This window comes from Neoarius graeffei, chromosome 8, assembly GCF_027579695.1.
Source record: "Neoarius graeffei isolate fNeoGra1 chromosome 8, fNeoGra1.pri, whole genome shotgun sequence".
NCBI classification, from domain to species: Eukaryota; Metazoa; Chordata; class Actinopteri; order Siluriformes; family Ariidae; genus Neoarius; species Neoarius graeffei.
Genome location: NC_083576.1, coordinates 42,908,083 through 42,925,460, shown reverse-complemented (window position 1 = coordinate 42,925,460; position 17,378 = coordinate 42,908,083). Strand labels below are relative to the sequence as shown.

At 39.8% G+C, this 17,378-nt stretch overlaps 1 protein-coding gene across 1 annotated transcript in view; it reads left to right on the top strand.

Moving 5' to 3' along the window:
* The window catches only part of LOC132890110 (spermatogenesis-associated protein 13-like), a 399,897-nt gene that overhangs the window by 71,272 nt on the left and 311,247 nt on the right, over positions 1-17,378 (top strand). The window contains exon 3 of the mRNA XM_060926899.1: positions 15,298-16,843. Coding sequence (XP_060782882.1) covers positions 15,371-16,843 — 1,473 coding nt within the window. The 5' untranslated portion in view covers positions 15,298-15,370. The remainder of the gene's footprint in view (positions 1-15,297; positions 16,844-17,378) is intronic.

The window sequence follows — 17,378 nt, the reverse complement described above, 5'->3', positions numbered from 1 at the left end:
CTTATGCACACTTTCACCACCAGGGGACAGTCGTGGTGACGTCATTTAAGCCAAACAGACTGGGAACAGTTCTGTGTTTACTTGCGAACCGAGCACACGTGTACGGACTTTGGTCGTGAGAGGTTATGTAAAATGTCTGAAAGCGATAGCGATTTTGAAGTATGAACTCTCCAAATTAAATATCGAGAGGTGAAACCATATATGTATGAGTCTATGGCCGTTGCAAAGCAATCAGTGAATGTGGCTCACTGGTTTGACCGTGCAGCCTCGGAATCGGACAGCGACTCGGCCAACTCTGATCGCAGTGACCTCAGACCTCAACAAGACTCGCGCCCAAACGATTTATCCTGGTAGTTATGATAAATTCCTACTTTTGTTGTAATTCTAAATAAGAGCCCTTTTGAAGAATAATTAAACCGCCCTCCCTAGTGGATATAGGTAATGATTACTTGACAGTGCGCCAGTAGGCCACATTAGCCTGCCATCCGCGGCATTATACTATTTATAGCCTACTATAAGCGAGGAAATATCCCTTTGTCTCATTTCCACAATGATTGTACAGGATTGCTCAGGATTCTTGACTTGTCAACTGCAAGCAAAATTAAAAATGTTTACCTCCAATCTTCTCCTTTTTGCTTGAGCATTGCTGGTCCGTTTCTTCTTTGACTCTTCCTCTTCTTTGTTTCTTCCACTCTCTCCGCCTCATCTTCTTTTTCAGAAAAAAACAACCCTCTGGCTTCACACACACAATCCACTCTCTCCGCCTCGTCTCCTCTTTCGGAAAAAGCCAACCCACTCGCTCTGCCTCTTCTCCTTTTTCGGAAAAAGCCAACCCACTCGCTCTGCCTCTTCTCCTTTTCTGGAAAAAGCCAATCCTCTCGCTCCGCCTCTTCTCCTCTTTTGGAAAAAAACCAATCCACTCTCTCTGCTTCTTCTCTCTCGGAAAAAGGTAAAAACTTCTTCCTGAACCGGTCCCGTTGTTACAGTTCACTGCACAACAATAAGGCATGGTTTTTCTTTGGAAATTCCATAATGCATGTCTGCACTCAAGCTGAACGGCAATGTAAGTAAACGGAAGTGGACTCAACTCAAGCGGTTTGTTTGGCTTAAATGACGTCACGCGCCGAGTGGTCACGACAATAGCCGAACAGAAATTCGCCACGATCCGCACTAACTTATTTTAATTAATACTTATTAACAATACTTCTTGGGATCAGAAGAAAATTACAGAGGGTTTTTTCACGTATAAAGTTTCAAATGTGCATAAAATTAAAACCGTTGCCTATGAGCTTTCAGCTTGTTTTGGGGAAAACCAGATGTCAGGTTCTCAGTGCCAACAGTGAATACGACTATCCAGTTTGTTATCAGAGAAAGGTGCAAAGCTAGCATCTGTGATGGTATGGGAGTACATCAGTGCCCACAGCATGGGTAAGTTGCATGTGTATGCAGGTATTATTTACGCTAAGGCATAGATTGGGATTTTAGAGAGACATATGTTGCCATCAAGGCGACATCTCTTCCCAGGAAGTCCATGTTTATTTGAGCAGGACAATGCCAGGCCTCATTCTGCATGGGCTACAACAGCATGGCTTTGTAGACACAGAGTGCATGTGCTTAACTGGCCTGCTGCCAATCCAGATCTGTCTCTGAGAATGCATGGTGCATCATGAAGAGGAGAATCAGACAATGATAAGCACAAACTTTTGAGCAGCTGAAGTCATGTATCAAGCAAGAATGGACAAAAATTCCAATTGCAACACTGCAACAATTAGTATCTTCTGATCCCATACAATTAAAAAAGTGTTATTAAAAGGAAAGGTAATGTAATATAATGGCAATCATGCCTCTGTCCCAACTTTTATTTTGTGTTGCAGGCATCAAATTATAACTCTGTTTTTATATTTAAAAATACAATTATGTTGGTCTGTAAAAGTACTGAAAATATTTTCTTTGTACTTTTGTCAGTTAAATAAAGGATGACATGAAATAAATCACAGATTTTTGTTTTTATTGCTTTTTCGAAAATATTCCAACTTGTGTGTGTAATAAATAAATAAATAGAGGATATTACATGGCGGTGCGAAGATATGAAGTTTATCTTCAAGTGGTGAATATATTTCACGAGTGAGCAGAGCAAAGGAGTGAAACATTTTTCAACATGAGAAGATGCAGTTCATATCTTTGCCCCCCCCATGTAATATTCTTTTATTATATTGACATATCCACAAAAAAAAAGAATTTTAATTTTGAACCGGTTGTTCACCATTTTGACAACACGTCTCAAGTCAGCGGGAAAACATTGGGAGTGACCTCACCAAAATGAAGATATTGGAAAATATGTCACTCAGGTCTCATCTCATCATCTCTAGCCGCTTTATCCTTCTACAGGGTCGCAGGCAAGCTGGAGCCTATCCCAGCTGACTACGGGCGAAAGGCGGGGCACACCCTGGACAAGTCGCCAGGTCATCACAGGGCTGACACATGGACACAGACAACCATTCACACTCACATTCACACCTACGGTCAATTTAGAGTCACCGGTTAACCTAACCTGCATGTCTTTGGACTGTGGGGGAAACCGGAGCACCCGGAGGAAACATGCAAACTCCACACAGAAAGGCCCTCGCCGGCCCCGGGGCTCGAACCCAGGACCTTCAGCAGTGAGGCGACTCACTCACGAACAGACATCTCACAGCAGTGAGGCGACAGCGCTAACCACTACACCACCGTGCCGCCCCATGTCACTCAGGTCCAGGATGTATTTCATCTGAAAAATACGAGTGGGGTATTCCCCAGTAAAACACCCGTGTGTCTCATATATATACACTAGTGTGTCTAAAAAAATTAGAATATTGTGAAAAAGTTCAGTATTTTCCATCAGTTATTTAAGAAAGTGAAAATGTTATATATTATAGACTCATTACACATAAACTAAAATGTTTCAAGCATTTTTCTATTTTAATTTTAATCAGTATCAAAACATAAAAAAACCCATCTCAAAATATTAAAATATTTCATTTCGAGTTTGAGTAAAACAGTATGAACACAGTGTATCTCTCGGTCTAGTTCAGTACACACAACCACAATCATGGGGAAGACCGCTGACTTGACTGTTGTCCAGAAGATGATCACTGATGTCCTCCACAAGGAGGGTAAGCCACAAAAGGTCATTTCTGAAAAGGGTGGCTGGAAAAGGCGCATAAGCAACAGGGATGGCCGCAGTCTTGAGAGGATTGTCAAGAAAAGTTGATTCAAGAACTTGGGAGAGCTTCACAAGGAGTGGACTGAGGCTGGTGTCAGTGTATCAAGACCCATCACGAACAGACATCTTCAAGAAAGGGGATACAACTTTTGCATTCCTAATATCAAGCTACTCCTGAGCCAGAGACAATGTCAGAAGTGTCTTATCTGGGCTAAGGAGAGAAAGAAATGGACTGTTGCTCAGTGGTCCAAAGTCCTCTTTTCAGATGAAAGTACATTTTGCATTTAATTTGGAAATCACGGTTCTAGAGTCTGGAGGAAGAGTGGAGAGGCACAGAATCCAAGGTGTTTGAAGCCCAGTGTGAAGTTTCCACAGTCTGTGATGATTTGAGGTGCCATGTCATCTGCTGGTGTTGGTCCACTGTATTTTATCAAGTCCAAAGTCAACACAGCCATCTACCAGGAGATTTTAGAGCACTTCATGCTTCCATCTGCTGACGAGCTTTTTGGAGATGCTGATTTCCTTTTCCAGCAGGAATTGGCACCTACCCACAGTGCCAAAACTACTACCAAATGGTTTGCTGACCATGATATTACTGTGTTTGATTGGCCAGCCAACTTGCCTGACCTGAACCCCATAGAGAATCTATGGGGTATTGCCAAGAGGAAGATGAGAAACACCCGACCCAAAAATACAGATACGCTGAAGGCCACTATCAAAGCAACCTGGGCTTCAATAACACCTCAGCAGTGCCACAGACTGATCGCCTCCATGCCACACCGCATTGATACAGTAATTCATGGTAAAGGAGCCCCAACCAAGTATTGAGTGTATAAATGAATATACAGTGGTGCTTGAAAGTTTGTGAACCCTTTAGAATTTTCTGTATTTCTGCATAAATATGACCTAAAACATCATCAGATTTTCACACAAGTCCTAAAAGTAGATAAAGAGAACCCAGTTAAACAAGTGAGACACAAATATTATACTTGGTCATTTATTTATTGAGGAAAATGATCCAAGATTACATATCTGTGAGTGGCAAAAGTATGTGAACCTCTAGGATTAGCAGTTAAATTGAAGGTGAAATTAGAGTCAGGTGTTTTCAATCAATGGGATGACAATCAGGTGTGAGTGGGCACCCTGTTTTATTTAAAGAACAGGGATCTATCAAAGTCTGATCTTCACAACACATGTTTGTGGAAGTGTATCATGGCATGAACAAAGGAGATTTCTGAGGACCTCAGAAAAAGCGTTGTTGATGCTCATCAGGCTGGAAAAGGTTACAAAACCATCTCTAAAGAGTTTGGACTCCACCAATCCACAGTCAGACAGATTGTGTACAAATGGAGGAAATTCAAGACCATTGTTACCCTCCCCAGGGGTGCTTGACCAGCAGAGATCACTCCAAGAGCAAGGCGTGTAATAGTCGGCGAGGTCACAAAGGACCCCAGGGTAACTTCTAAGCAACTGAAGGCCTCTCTCACATTGGCTAATGTTAATGTTCATGAGTCCACCATCAGGAGAACACTGAAGAACAATGGTGTGCATGGCAGCCTTGCAAGGAGAAAGCCACTGCTCTCCAAAAGAACACTGCTGCTCGTCTGCAATTTGCTAAAGATCACGTGGACAAGCCAGAAGGCTATTGGAAAAATGTTTTGTGGATGGATGAGACCAAAATAGAACTTTTTGGTTTAAATGAGAAGCGTTATGTTTGGAGAAAGGAAAACACTGCATTCCAGCATAAGAACCTTATCCCATCTTTGAAACATGGTGGTGGTAGTATCATAGTTTGGGCCTGTTTTGCTGCATCTGGGCCAGGACGGCTTGCCATCATTGATGGAACAATGAATTCTGAATTATACCAGCGAATTCTAAAGCAAAATGTCAGGACATCTGTCCATGAACTGAATCTCAAGAGAAGGTGGGTCATGCAGCAAGACAACGACCCTAAGCACACAAGTCATTCTACAAAAGAATGGTTAAAGAAGAATAAAGTTAATGTTTTGGAATGGCCAAGTCAAAGTCCTGACCTTAAGCCAATCGAAATGTTGTGGAAGGAACTGAAGCAAGCAGTTCATGTGAGGAAACCCACCAACATCCCAGAGTTGAAGCTGTTCTGTACTGAGGAATGAGCTAAAATTCCTCCAAGCCGGTGTGCAGGACTGATCAACAGTTACCGGAAACGTTTAGTTGCAGTTATTGCTGCACAAGGGGGTCACACCAGATACTGAAAGCAAAGGTTCACATACTCTTGCAACTCACAGATATGTAATATTGGATCATTTTCCTCAATAAATAAATGACCAAGTATAATATTTGTGTCTCATTTGTTTAACTGGGTTCTCTTTATCTACTTTTAGGACTCGTGTGAAAATCTGATGATGTTTTAGGTCATATTTATGCAGAAATATAGAAAATTCTAAAGGGTTCACAAACTTTCAAGCACCACTGTACTTTTCAGAAGTTGGACATTTCTGTATTGTAAATCCTTTTTTTGATTGATCTTAGGGAATATTCTAATAATTTGAGATACTGGATTTCTGATTTTCATGAGCTATAAGCCATAATCATCAAAATTAAAACAAAAAAGGCTTTAAATATTTCACTTTACATGTAATGAATAAAGAATATATGAAAGTTTACCTTTTTGAATTAAATTATGAAAAAAAGGAACTTTTTCATGGTATTCTAATTTTTTGAGATGCATTAGTATGTGTATGAATATATATATATATATATATATATATATATATATATATATATATATATATATATATATATACAGTGCTCAGCGTAAATGAGTACACCCCCTTTGAAAAGTAACATTTTAAACAATATCTCAATGAACACAATTTCCAAAATGTTGAAAAGACAAAGTTTAATATAACATCTGTTTAACTTATAACATGAAAGTAAGGTTAATAATATAAACTTAGATTACACATTTTTCAGTTTTACTCAAATTAGGGTGGTGCAAAAATGAATACACCCCACAACAAACACTACTACATCTAGTACTTTGTATGGCCTCCATGATTTTTAATGACAGCACCAAGTCTTCTAGGCATGGAATGAACAAGTTGGCGACATTTTGCAACATCAATCTTTTCCGTTCTTCAACAATGACCTCTTTTAGTGACTGGATGCTGGATGGAGAGTGATACTCAACTTGTCTCTTCAGAATTCCCCAAGGAAAATAATTTCTTTACACCACAAAGGTGAAGGTTACAAGAAGATCAGCAAAGCTTTACTTATCAGTCAGAATACTGTAGCAAAAGTGGTACAAAAGTTTAAGAAAGATGGAACTGCAACCATCTCACAGAGACGTTCAGGTCGTCCACAGAAGTTAACACCTCGACAGGAGCGTCTTCTGGTGAGAAGGGTTGAAGAAAATCGGCATGCAAGTTCACTGCAGTTATCTAAAGAAGTAGAAAGCCAAATTGGAGTGACTATTTCCCATGACACAATACGGCGTACACTGCAGACAAATGGCATGCATGGATGCCGTCCACGAAAGAAGCCTCTCCTAAAGCCCAGGCACAAAAAAGCCCACCTAGAGTTTGCCAGGGCCCATGCTGACAAAGATGAAGACTACTGGGACTCTATACTCTGGAGTGATGAGACCAAGATAAATGTTTTTGGAACTGATGGCTTCAAAACTGCATGGCGTCGCAAAGGTGAGGAATACAAAGAAAAATGCATGGTGCCTACAGTGAAACATGGTGGTGGCAGTGTCCTTATGTGGGGCTGTATACCGGTAAGTGCTGCTGGTGTCAGGGAGCTGCATTTCATTGATGGCATCATGAATTCACAGATGTATTGCTCTATACTGAAAGAGAAGATGCTACCATCACTCCATGCCCTTGGTCGTTGTGCACTTTTCCAACATGACAATGATCCTAAACACACATCTAAGGCCATTGTTGGATTTCTGAAGAAGAACAGGGTGAAAGTGATTCAGTGGCCAAGTATGTCGCCTGATCTGAACCCAATCGAACACCTATGGGGAATTCTGAAGAGACAAGTTGAGCATCACTCTCCATCCAGCATCCAGTCACTAAAAGAAGTCATTGTTGAAGAACGGAAAAGATTGATGTTGCAAAATGTCGCCAACTTGTTCATTCCATGCCTAGAAGACTTGGTGGTCATTAAAAATCATGGAGGCCATACAAAGTACTGGATGTAGTAGTTTTTGTTGTTTTTTTTATTTTATTTTATTTTATTTATTTAGCTTCGCTTGGTAAATACAATGACGGATAGGCAGGGACACCACAACAGTAAAAACCAATTACTGTGGGCCCAGAAAAACAATAAAAGTATAATACAGTAAGAATACAAAAATACAACATTAATAGCAGCAGGTGATTTGACTCACTAGACTTCTTGCAGTATTGCATTTCAAACAAATTGACTTAAAGCTACGTGGACCCTCATAATTGTAATTGGAAAGAGCGTCATTATAATATTTTTTAAGTAATGTTTTAAATTGCAGCAGGTTTAAGTTCTTGCATCTTAAGTTAGATGGTAGACAATTCCAGACACGTGTAACTCGGACAAAATAGGACCGTTGAAAAGTTGCAGTCCTACATTTGCGTAACCGAAAGAGAATCGTGTTTGTGTTGGGTGTAGATCTTGTCACTTGTCTAGGAATATCAGGGGATGGTAGCACATCAGCAGACAACTGAACAAGGCCATTTATAGCTTTAAAGAAGAAGACAAGGTCCATATATTCATGCCAGTATGAAATTGTGAAATTGTGTTGTGGGGTGTACTCATTTTTGCACCACCCTAATTTGAGTAAAACTGAAATGTGTAATCTAAGTTTATATTATTAACCTTACTCTCATGTTATAAGTTAAACAGATGTTATATTAAACTTTGTCTTTTCAACATTTTAGAAATTGTTTGTGTTCATTGAGATATTGTTTAAAATGTTACTTTTCAAAGGGGGTGTACTCATTTCCGCTGAGCACTCTGTGTATGTGTGTGTGTGTGTGTGTGTGTATATATATATATATATATATATATATATATATATATATATATATATATATATATATATAGAGAGAGAGAGAGAGAGAGAGAGAGAGACAGAGAGGAAGTGTTTTACTGGGAAATATGTCACTCGTATTTTTCATACAAGCTACACCCGGGACATGCAGAACCACAACCGTGATGTATTTAAATAATATTGGCTGGCGTTGAGTGGTATATCAGATATATTCCATTCAGCTGGCATGATACTGAATGAGTCGAAGATGAGTTCAATATCATGCTAGTTGAATGGAATATATCTGATATCCCATGAAAAAAAGCCATTATTATTATTATTATTATTATTATTAAACATACATATTCCTTTCGGGTGTTCAATCCCTTTCTCTTTCAAAATTCTCTCAAACTCTTCCGTATTTAACGAAGCAAACCTGGTGGCCATGTTTGTTTACAAATTGTCACAGTCGCTTGCTAGCACGGAAGTTTTACATCTCCGACGTGTGATATCACGTTGTCTTGACAACCATGCAATAGCATAAACCATATTCAGTGCTCAGTCTCCTTTGGATAGAGTGATGTAATACACGTAGGGTAACCGATATGTTAACAATATTGCATGCTATCAACCCATATATGTATATATAAAACATAAATTCCGAGATGGTTGGGGAGAGGATGCTGGTGCTGTTTGTTTGCAGCTTCTTCGTTAAGCTCATCAGTTTACAATAGTATATAACATCAAGTATACTATGGTTATCACGTTTCAGTAAACCTTTTGGATGTTCACTTGTTTTACAACCCCAATTCCAAAAAAGTTGGGACACTGTGTAAAACATAAATAAATACAGAATATGACGATTTACAAATCATGGAAACCCTATCTTTCATTGAAAATAGTACAAAGACAACGTATCAAATGTTGAAACTGAGAAATTTCATTGTTTTTTGAAAAATATATGCTCATTTTGACATTGATGTCAGCAACACATTTCAAAAATGTTGGGACAGGGGGAACAAAAGACTGAAAAAGTTGTGTAATGATAAATAATAATAATAATTTGGTTAATTGGCAACAGGTCAGTAACATGATTGGGGAAGAGCATCCCAGAGAGGCTGAATCTCTCAGAAGTAAAGATGGGGATGGGTTCACCACTCAGTGAAAAACTGCATGGGCAAACAGTGCAACAACTTAAGAATAACGTTCCTCAATGTAAAATTGCAAAGAATTTGGGGATCACATCATCTATGGTACATAATATCATGAAAAGATTCAGAGAATCTGGAGAAATCTCTGTAGACAAGAGACAAGGCTGAAAACTGACATTGGATGCCTGTGATCTTCAGGCCCTCAGGAGACACTGCATTAAAAGCAGACACATGTCTGCATTGGAAATCACTGCATGGGGTCAGGAATGCTTGAGGAAACCATCGTCTGTGAAAACAGTTTATTACTGCATCCACAAACGCAAGTTAAAACCAGATATAAACAATATCCAGAAATACTGCCACCTTCTCTTGACCCGAGCTCTTTTATGATGGACTGAGGCGAAGTGGAAAATTGTCCTGAGGTCTGATTAATCAAAAGTAGAAATTCTATTTAGAAATCATGGACACCACGTCCTCCAGGCTAAAGAGGAGAGGGACCATCTGGCTTGTTATCAGTGTACAGTTCAAAAGCCAGCATCTGTGATGGTATGAGGGTGCATTAGTGCACATGCCATGGGTAGCTTGTACATCTGGGAAGGCATCATTAATGCTGAATGATATATACACGTTTCAGAATAATATGCTGCCATCCAGACAAAATGTTTTTCAGGGAAGACCGTCCTTCTTTCAGCAAGACAATGCCAAACTGCTTTCTGCACTTATTAAAACCGCATGGCTCCATAGTAAAAGAGTCAGGGTGCTAAAATGGCCTGCCTGCAATCCAGACCTGTCTCCCATTTAAAACATTTGGCACATTATGACGTGCAAAATACAACAAAGGAGACCCCGAACTGTTGAGCAACTGAAATTGTATATCAGGCAAGAATGGGACAACATTTCTCTTTCAAAACTACAGCAATTGGTCTCCTCAGTTCCCAAACGTTTACAGAGTGTTGTTAAAAGTAGAGGTGATGAAACACAGTGGTAAACATGCCCCTGTCCCAACTTTTTTAAAGTGGGTTGCTGACATCAAATTCAAAATGAGCATATATTTTTCAAAAAACAATTAAATTTCTCAGCTTCAACATTTGCTTTATTATCTTTTTACTATTTTCAATGAAATATAGGGTTTCCATGATTTGCAAATTATTGCGTTCTGTTTTTCTTTACAGTTTACACAGCATGCCACAGTTTCTACAGTTGAGTCATTGCTGATCACCGATGTCTGACCCTCTGTGTTGGATGTTTCACCTTTGAACATCACGTCCATAAGCTAATGGCCAATAAACTGAACTCTCTGTGACTGTCATTATGTTGAGTTATTATGTCAACCAGCTGTTAAAACTTTGCCATTCCATCATGCATATCAATTATTAAACAACTTGGACTCTTTTGCCAGCCCTGTTACATTTACAGAAGCTCCCATAGGAAGTTTGTTTACTCCTGATTTGGTCCTGCCATTCCATCCTTCTGGTCAGCTGCACACACTGTTGCACCTTAGACACGTCATCGGCGTACTGTTGCTCTTCAGACTAGTACTACTGGAGTTTTCATGGCAACACCACTCACGGAGCTGGATGAAAAATGTGGAGTGGATTTCAGTCTACTTCGGCCAATACAGAGACTCACTGCCTCATCTAATGTCAAAATTGAAGTGTTTAGTGCGCAATCTCTCACAAATAAATCTTGCTTCATACATGACCATATTCTGGACAAGTGTTTGGATTTGATGTGCCTTACGGAAACCTGGCATCAACCAGATGTTTTTTTCTGTTCTGAATGAGACCTGTCCTCCTGGCTATTGCTACCTCCAGAAAGCCTGCAGCACAGGTTGTGGTGGTGGTCTGTTTACTATTTACCATAGTGATCTGGATTTGTCTCCTCTGCCCCTGTCAGAGCTATCTTCTTTTGAATGCCTGGCATTTAAATGTAAGCCTCCTTTCTCCATGACAATACCACCCAAATTCTACCACGGTAAATTCTCTATTTACCGGCCACCCAAACTGAACCCATATTTCATCTCTGAGATGAGCAACCTTCTTTCAACATTCTGTATAACCTCTGCCAATATTATAATACTTGGAGATATAAACATCCGTGTCGATACCCCCTCCTGCTGTTTTACAGCTGAATTCCTTTAATTCTTGGATTGTTTTACCCTCAGACAACTTGTCGATGTCCCCCCACACACCAAGGGGCATACTCTTGATCTGGTCATCACTGACTCTGCCCCTCTCAGCAATCTACTTCTGTATGATTTGGGTGTGTCCAACCACAAGGCCATCTCCATGGAGTTGCCATTATTATCTCCAATTATCAAGCCCAAATGCAAAATCTGCTTTAGAAAATTGAATAACATCAACCCAGAAATTTTGACAGTTGATCTCCAGCATAGCCCTGCGATAACCTGGCGACTTGTCCAGGGTGTACCCTGCCTCTCGCCCATAGTCAGCTGGGATAGGTTCCAGCGTGCCTGTGACCCTGTAGAACAGAATAAGCGGTTACAGATAATGGATGGATGGATGATCTCCAGCATGTTCTTCATACAGACTTTTTATCAGCCAATGACGCAGTGGATTTCTACAATAAAACCTTGAGCAGCATTCTGGATCTCCATGCTCCTGTCAAAACCAGAACAGTCACCTTCTCCCTCTCTGCCCCTGGTTCACCAGTGAGCTACAGAAAATGAAAGCAAATGGGCATGCTCTCAAGAAGCATTATAAAGTTTCAGGTCTTACAGTTCACAAGCTAGCATATCAGGAACACCAAAAGGCCTACTCAAAGTCCCTTAGAGAGGCATGGTCACAGTTCTACTCAAATGCCACCAAAAATAGTCCTGGAAATTCCAAGCAGCTATTTTCCACTGTCAATCATCTTCTCAAACCACAAACCCATTCACTTACAGAAACTACAGAAGAGTACTGTAATAACTTTATGGCCTTCTTCAAAACAAAAATTCACTCAATTCATTCATCTGTCCTTTCTGGTTCTTCCACTCTACCTGTCCCGACTGCCTACTCACAGTTTGAAATCTCCCAGGCCCTTAACTGCGTTCCAGAAATTTCACAGCAAGAGGTCGAATATATCATCAGGAGAATGAAACCCTTCACCTGTGCCCTTGACCCCAATCCTACAGCCCTAGTGAAAGAAAATATCTCTGCCATAAGTCCCTTGATCACCACTGTAATAAACCTCTCCCTTCAGGCTGGCTATATTCCATCTGCTCAAAAAGCCACTGTAATCAGACTACTACTCAAAAAACCCACTCTTGATCCAGAAGTTTTTGCCAATTACAGGCCCATTTCCAATCTTCCATTCCTCTCCAAAGTATTCGAAAAAGTAGTTGCTGCCCACGTTCAGGACCACCTTATGCACAACAACCTTTTTGAAAAATTTCAGTCTGGTTTCCGCTCTGCTCACAGCACAGAAACAGCTCTGGTTAGAGTTACAAGCAATCTGCTGATGACAGCTGATGTTGGCTCACCTTCCCTCCTCATTCTTCTTGATTGTCTGCTGCATTCAATACTGTTGACCATGGTATACTCCTCAACCAGTTACATCACTTCATTGGACTCACTGGCACAGTCCTTAACTGGTTTAAATCTTATCTCACTGACAGAACAGAGTGCATTTCCTTTGGAAATACAAGATCCCGGATACACACAGTCACCTGTGGGGTCCCTCAGGGGTCAGTCCTTGATCCTATCCTGTTCACTCTATACATGCTCCCCCTTGGTCATGTATCATCATCATCTCCTCTATCTACACTCACTGCCTGTCTGGAGGAGATAAAGGTGTGGATGAATCACAACTTTCTCCAGCTGAACAGCTTAAAAACTGAAGCAGTCTTGGTTGGTACACTGCACTAGATCCAGTCGTCCTCCATAACCAGCGTTACATTCTCTGACCATGACATTCCCATCTCCTCATTAGTCACCAACCGTGGTGTAAAATTTGACCCTCAACTCACCTTTGAAGCCCGTATCAAACATCTTTGCAAGATCTGTTTTCACTATCTCAGAAATTTTGCCAAACTCTGTCCCACTCTCACCTTATCAGATGCTGAAAAGTTGGTCCACGCTTTTGTCTCCTCCAGGCTGGATTACTGCAATGCACTTCTCATTGGAATCCCTAGCAAGAGTCTTCAAAGACTACAATGCATTCAGAACAGTACTGCAAGGATCCTGATGAGAGTGCGAAAATATGAACACATCACACCCATTCTCCATTCACTTCACTGGCTCCCTGTCTCTGCCAGGATTGAATACAAAGTCTCCCTTCTTACTCACCAGTGCATCTATGGAAATGCCCCCATCTACCTGAAATAATTACTCACCCCACTAACCTCAATGTGATCCCTCTGCTCTACCCACTCAAATCGCCTCTGCCACCTCAGGACTAATCTCAGCACCATGGGTGATCGAGCCTTCTGTTCTGCTGCCCCTTGCCTGACCATCTGAGGGCACCACAGACTACAGAGAGTTTTAAAAAAGGACTTAAAAATATACCGTATGACTCTTAATTATGCTTTATTTCTGTTCATTTTTGTTATGTTGGTTCAATCTACCTTTTTTTAATGATGTTTCTATCTTGTAGCACTTCGAGATTTGCTCTAAATGTAAAGTGCGTTACAAATAAAATGTATTTATTATTATTATTATTATTATTATTATTATTAATAATGAAACCCGCTAGAAGGGAATAGAATACATGTTTTTATTCCATCAAAAAAGTGTTCTGTATGTATAATAATTCTCAATATGTCACTCATGAGGATATCGATTAATTGTTTTAATAAATTTGGTTACTATGTTTGTAAATGTGTCTACATAATGAAAAGAAAATGACACATTGTCTTGATATGAAGTTAATCTTCTCATATTGAAAAACTTGCATTTTTCATTTGAAATACATTGCGGATCTGGGTGACATATTTCCCGATATCTTCACTCCAATGACATCACTCTCAATGTTTTCCTGCTGACTTGAAGCGCGTTGTGAAAATAGTGAACCGGTTCAAAATTAAAATTCATTTGATTATCTTGCTTTTTTTTTTTTTGTGGATGTGTCTGTATACGGTAATATAAAGAACATTTACACGGTGGCGTGAAGATGTGAAGTTTGCTTTGGTCACTCGTGATACATACATTCACCACTCAAAGTTAAACTTCATATCTTTGTGCAACTGTGTAATGTCCTCTACACACACATACACACAGACACACAGAGTACTGTGCAAATGTCTTAGGCACCCAATTTTTTTTTCATACAAACTTTGTTTCAATTTCTATTTTATGATTTCTACATTATCGAGTTAGTACAAAAATGAACATTTAGAGTGCCAAACGTTCATTTTCCAACACAAAATTAAATGTTACAGAAAAAAATGTTTGTATCTGAGCAGCATATTCCTTAAAAAACCACTTTTCAGATTAAAAAAGAAAACATAATGAAGGCTACTGGGTTTTGCTGCAAAAATTCAGAAGCAAGTGTGACAAAGTGTCGAGAAGAACTGTGGCTGGTTCTGCAAGATGCTCAGTGAAACCTACAGTTTATTTCCTTATAAAACTGCACTAACTGTACCTGAGACTGCTGTATATTTTTTTAAAGTAAAGGATTATCTCACACCAAATATTGACTTTGTTTCATTTGTTATGGCTTACTATTGTTTGTAGTATTTTTTTTTAAAGTTGAAACATTTCATTTCATTATTTTAAGCCATTTTTGGTCTTCAGCATTTCTTTACATGTGCCTACGACTTTTGCATGGTACTGTATATACATATATAAATATATAATAAAATCTATGTATGTGTGTGTGTGTGTGTGTGTGTGTGTGTAAAATATATATTTTATATCATGTGTAAAATACTGCAACACTTGGGAGCTAAAATTATCATTAATGTTTCTTCATGTCTCTTACTTGTAATTTTATTTTCTAATATCTCTAAGATAATCAGGTGGACCACAAAAATGATGTCTCTTACAGTCGAAAGCTGACTGAAGTCCTTTGCAATGTGAGAGGATGGACAACATAGAAAGCACTGTGTCTGATTGTAATGTTTCCAATGGGTATATCAACAAAGTCTTCAGTGTGTCTCTGGACATGGAGAGTGAAACAGGGATTGTGCAAATCCGCAAATCTAAGGATCTTAAGGAATCATTGGATCTGGCATCCTTTCAGGATCCAATCAGAGAGAAACAGGAACTGAACCGGGCATCCAGAAACACAGGCATCTGGAGGATTCTCAACCACAGAAGAATTGTATCTGACTATGAGAGACGACCTCACTCCATGATACTTCCAGGGGAAGCATCTGCCTCCAAGCTGTCATTTGCTGACAGAGTAAAGGGTCTAAAAAAGCTCAAGTCACCTTCTGTCTTCAGAGGCAAACCTGGGAAACTTGCCAGTGCAAAATTCCATAGTGCATTTCAGGCTGAGACAAATGAAAACAGCAGGAATTCTCATGCTTTGTTACACAACCAGAGAAACATACTCAAGAATAAAGGCAAGAGGCATTCATATGCAGGTTACACTACTGAGTTTGATTGCTCTTTTGAGGATCTAGACTTTACTACTACAATTGAGAATGATCATCAGCTACCAAAGAACACAGTTCGGCTACACAACAGTTTTAAGTCTCAAACGTGCTCAAAGAAAGCTCACTTAAACAATAACAATACAGGTGTGACAGTCCATGAAGAACATGTGAAAAATAACCCCAAGGTACCTCTAGCAGGAAGACGGTCAAAAGGAGGTGATGTTTGGAATTACTTGAAGAGAATGTCCTTTATCGGAAAGGGACGTTCCACTTTGTTGGAGAAGAGCTTTGACTCCATGCACACACTGGACAAAACAATTGACTCCGACTATTGCTCTGTTGACATTGAGTCCAGTAAAGATTCCATGCCTGTACCTAAACAGATAGGTCCAGATGTCAAATGCAGCCACTTTCGGGGACTGTATAGGTTCTTTAATAGCATGGCTGAGACTGCTCGAAAATGGAGGAACTCATCCAGGCCCTTTGCACCTTCTGAAGGTGAATGTCCCAATATTGTCTCAGCAAGAACAGAGCAGATTCAAGAATTTCTTCACACTGAAACTAATGCACTTCAGAGAGAAAATGAAACTTTCACTAAGCCTGCCTTCACCCTCGACACATGTGAGGTGATCTCACCTGCTGAAGTTTTAAACAGGTCCCCACATGTGGTGCCGAAATCGTGGAAAGCATGGTCAGACTTGAGCACTAATGGATTCTCCGTTGGGACAGAATCACAACACACCTCCACTCACACCTCTCTGGCCACCATTGAAAATCACCAGAGAATTGATGGCCCAGAAAGAAGTTCTCTGTCTGAGCCTGAGCTTCAGTTTGACCAACATGAACAAAGTGAATCTGAGTCTTCTGGCATCTCGGTTAAAACCAAAGAACAGGAAAATGGTGTAAAAAGGGCTATTTGCAGAATTATTCCAGACTGTCCAGATGAAATATTTAAGGTAAGCTGCACGATGGAATGCTTATTCTGGCTTTTGATTTTAGTCTCTGATTGCTTTGTTTTACTGTTTCACATTTTAAAATGTCATAGTGTTATGTTCTGCTAAAATCATCTCCATTAATGACCATTAATCATTCATTATATGTTATTTTCACTGTGTGTTTTGATCCCATGGCTAATTAATTAAATTTGCACAACAGCTCAGTTTCTCATCTCATCTCATTATCTGTAGCCGCTTTATCCTGTTCTACAGGGTCGCAGGCAAGCTGGAGCCTATCCCAGCTGACTACGGGCGAAAGGCGGGGTACACCCTGGACAAGTCGCCAGATCATCACAGGGCTAGCTCAGTTTCTTTTTTTCATAAAATAACAGATTTTTGATTACGAAGGAAACATAGCATTTTTTTTGCACTATATATCAAACATCACATTGAACAGTTCAGTGTAATACAGAAAACACAAGCCAAGAAGTGCCATTTAACCTCGTTGAGTAGAGCAAGGTATCCATCAAGGAAATATGCTGTTTCTGGGCTGTTT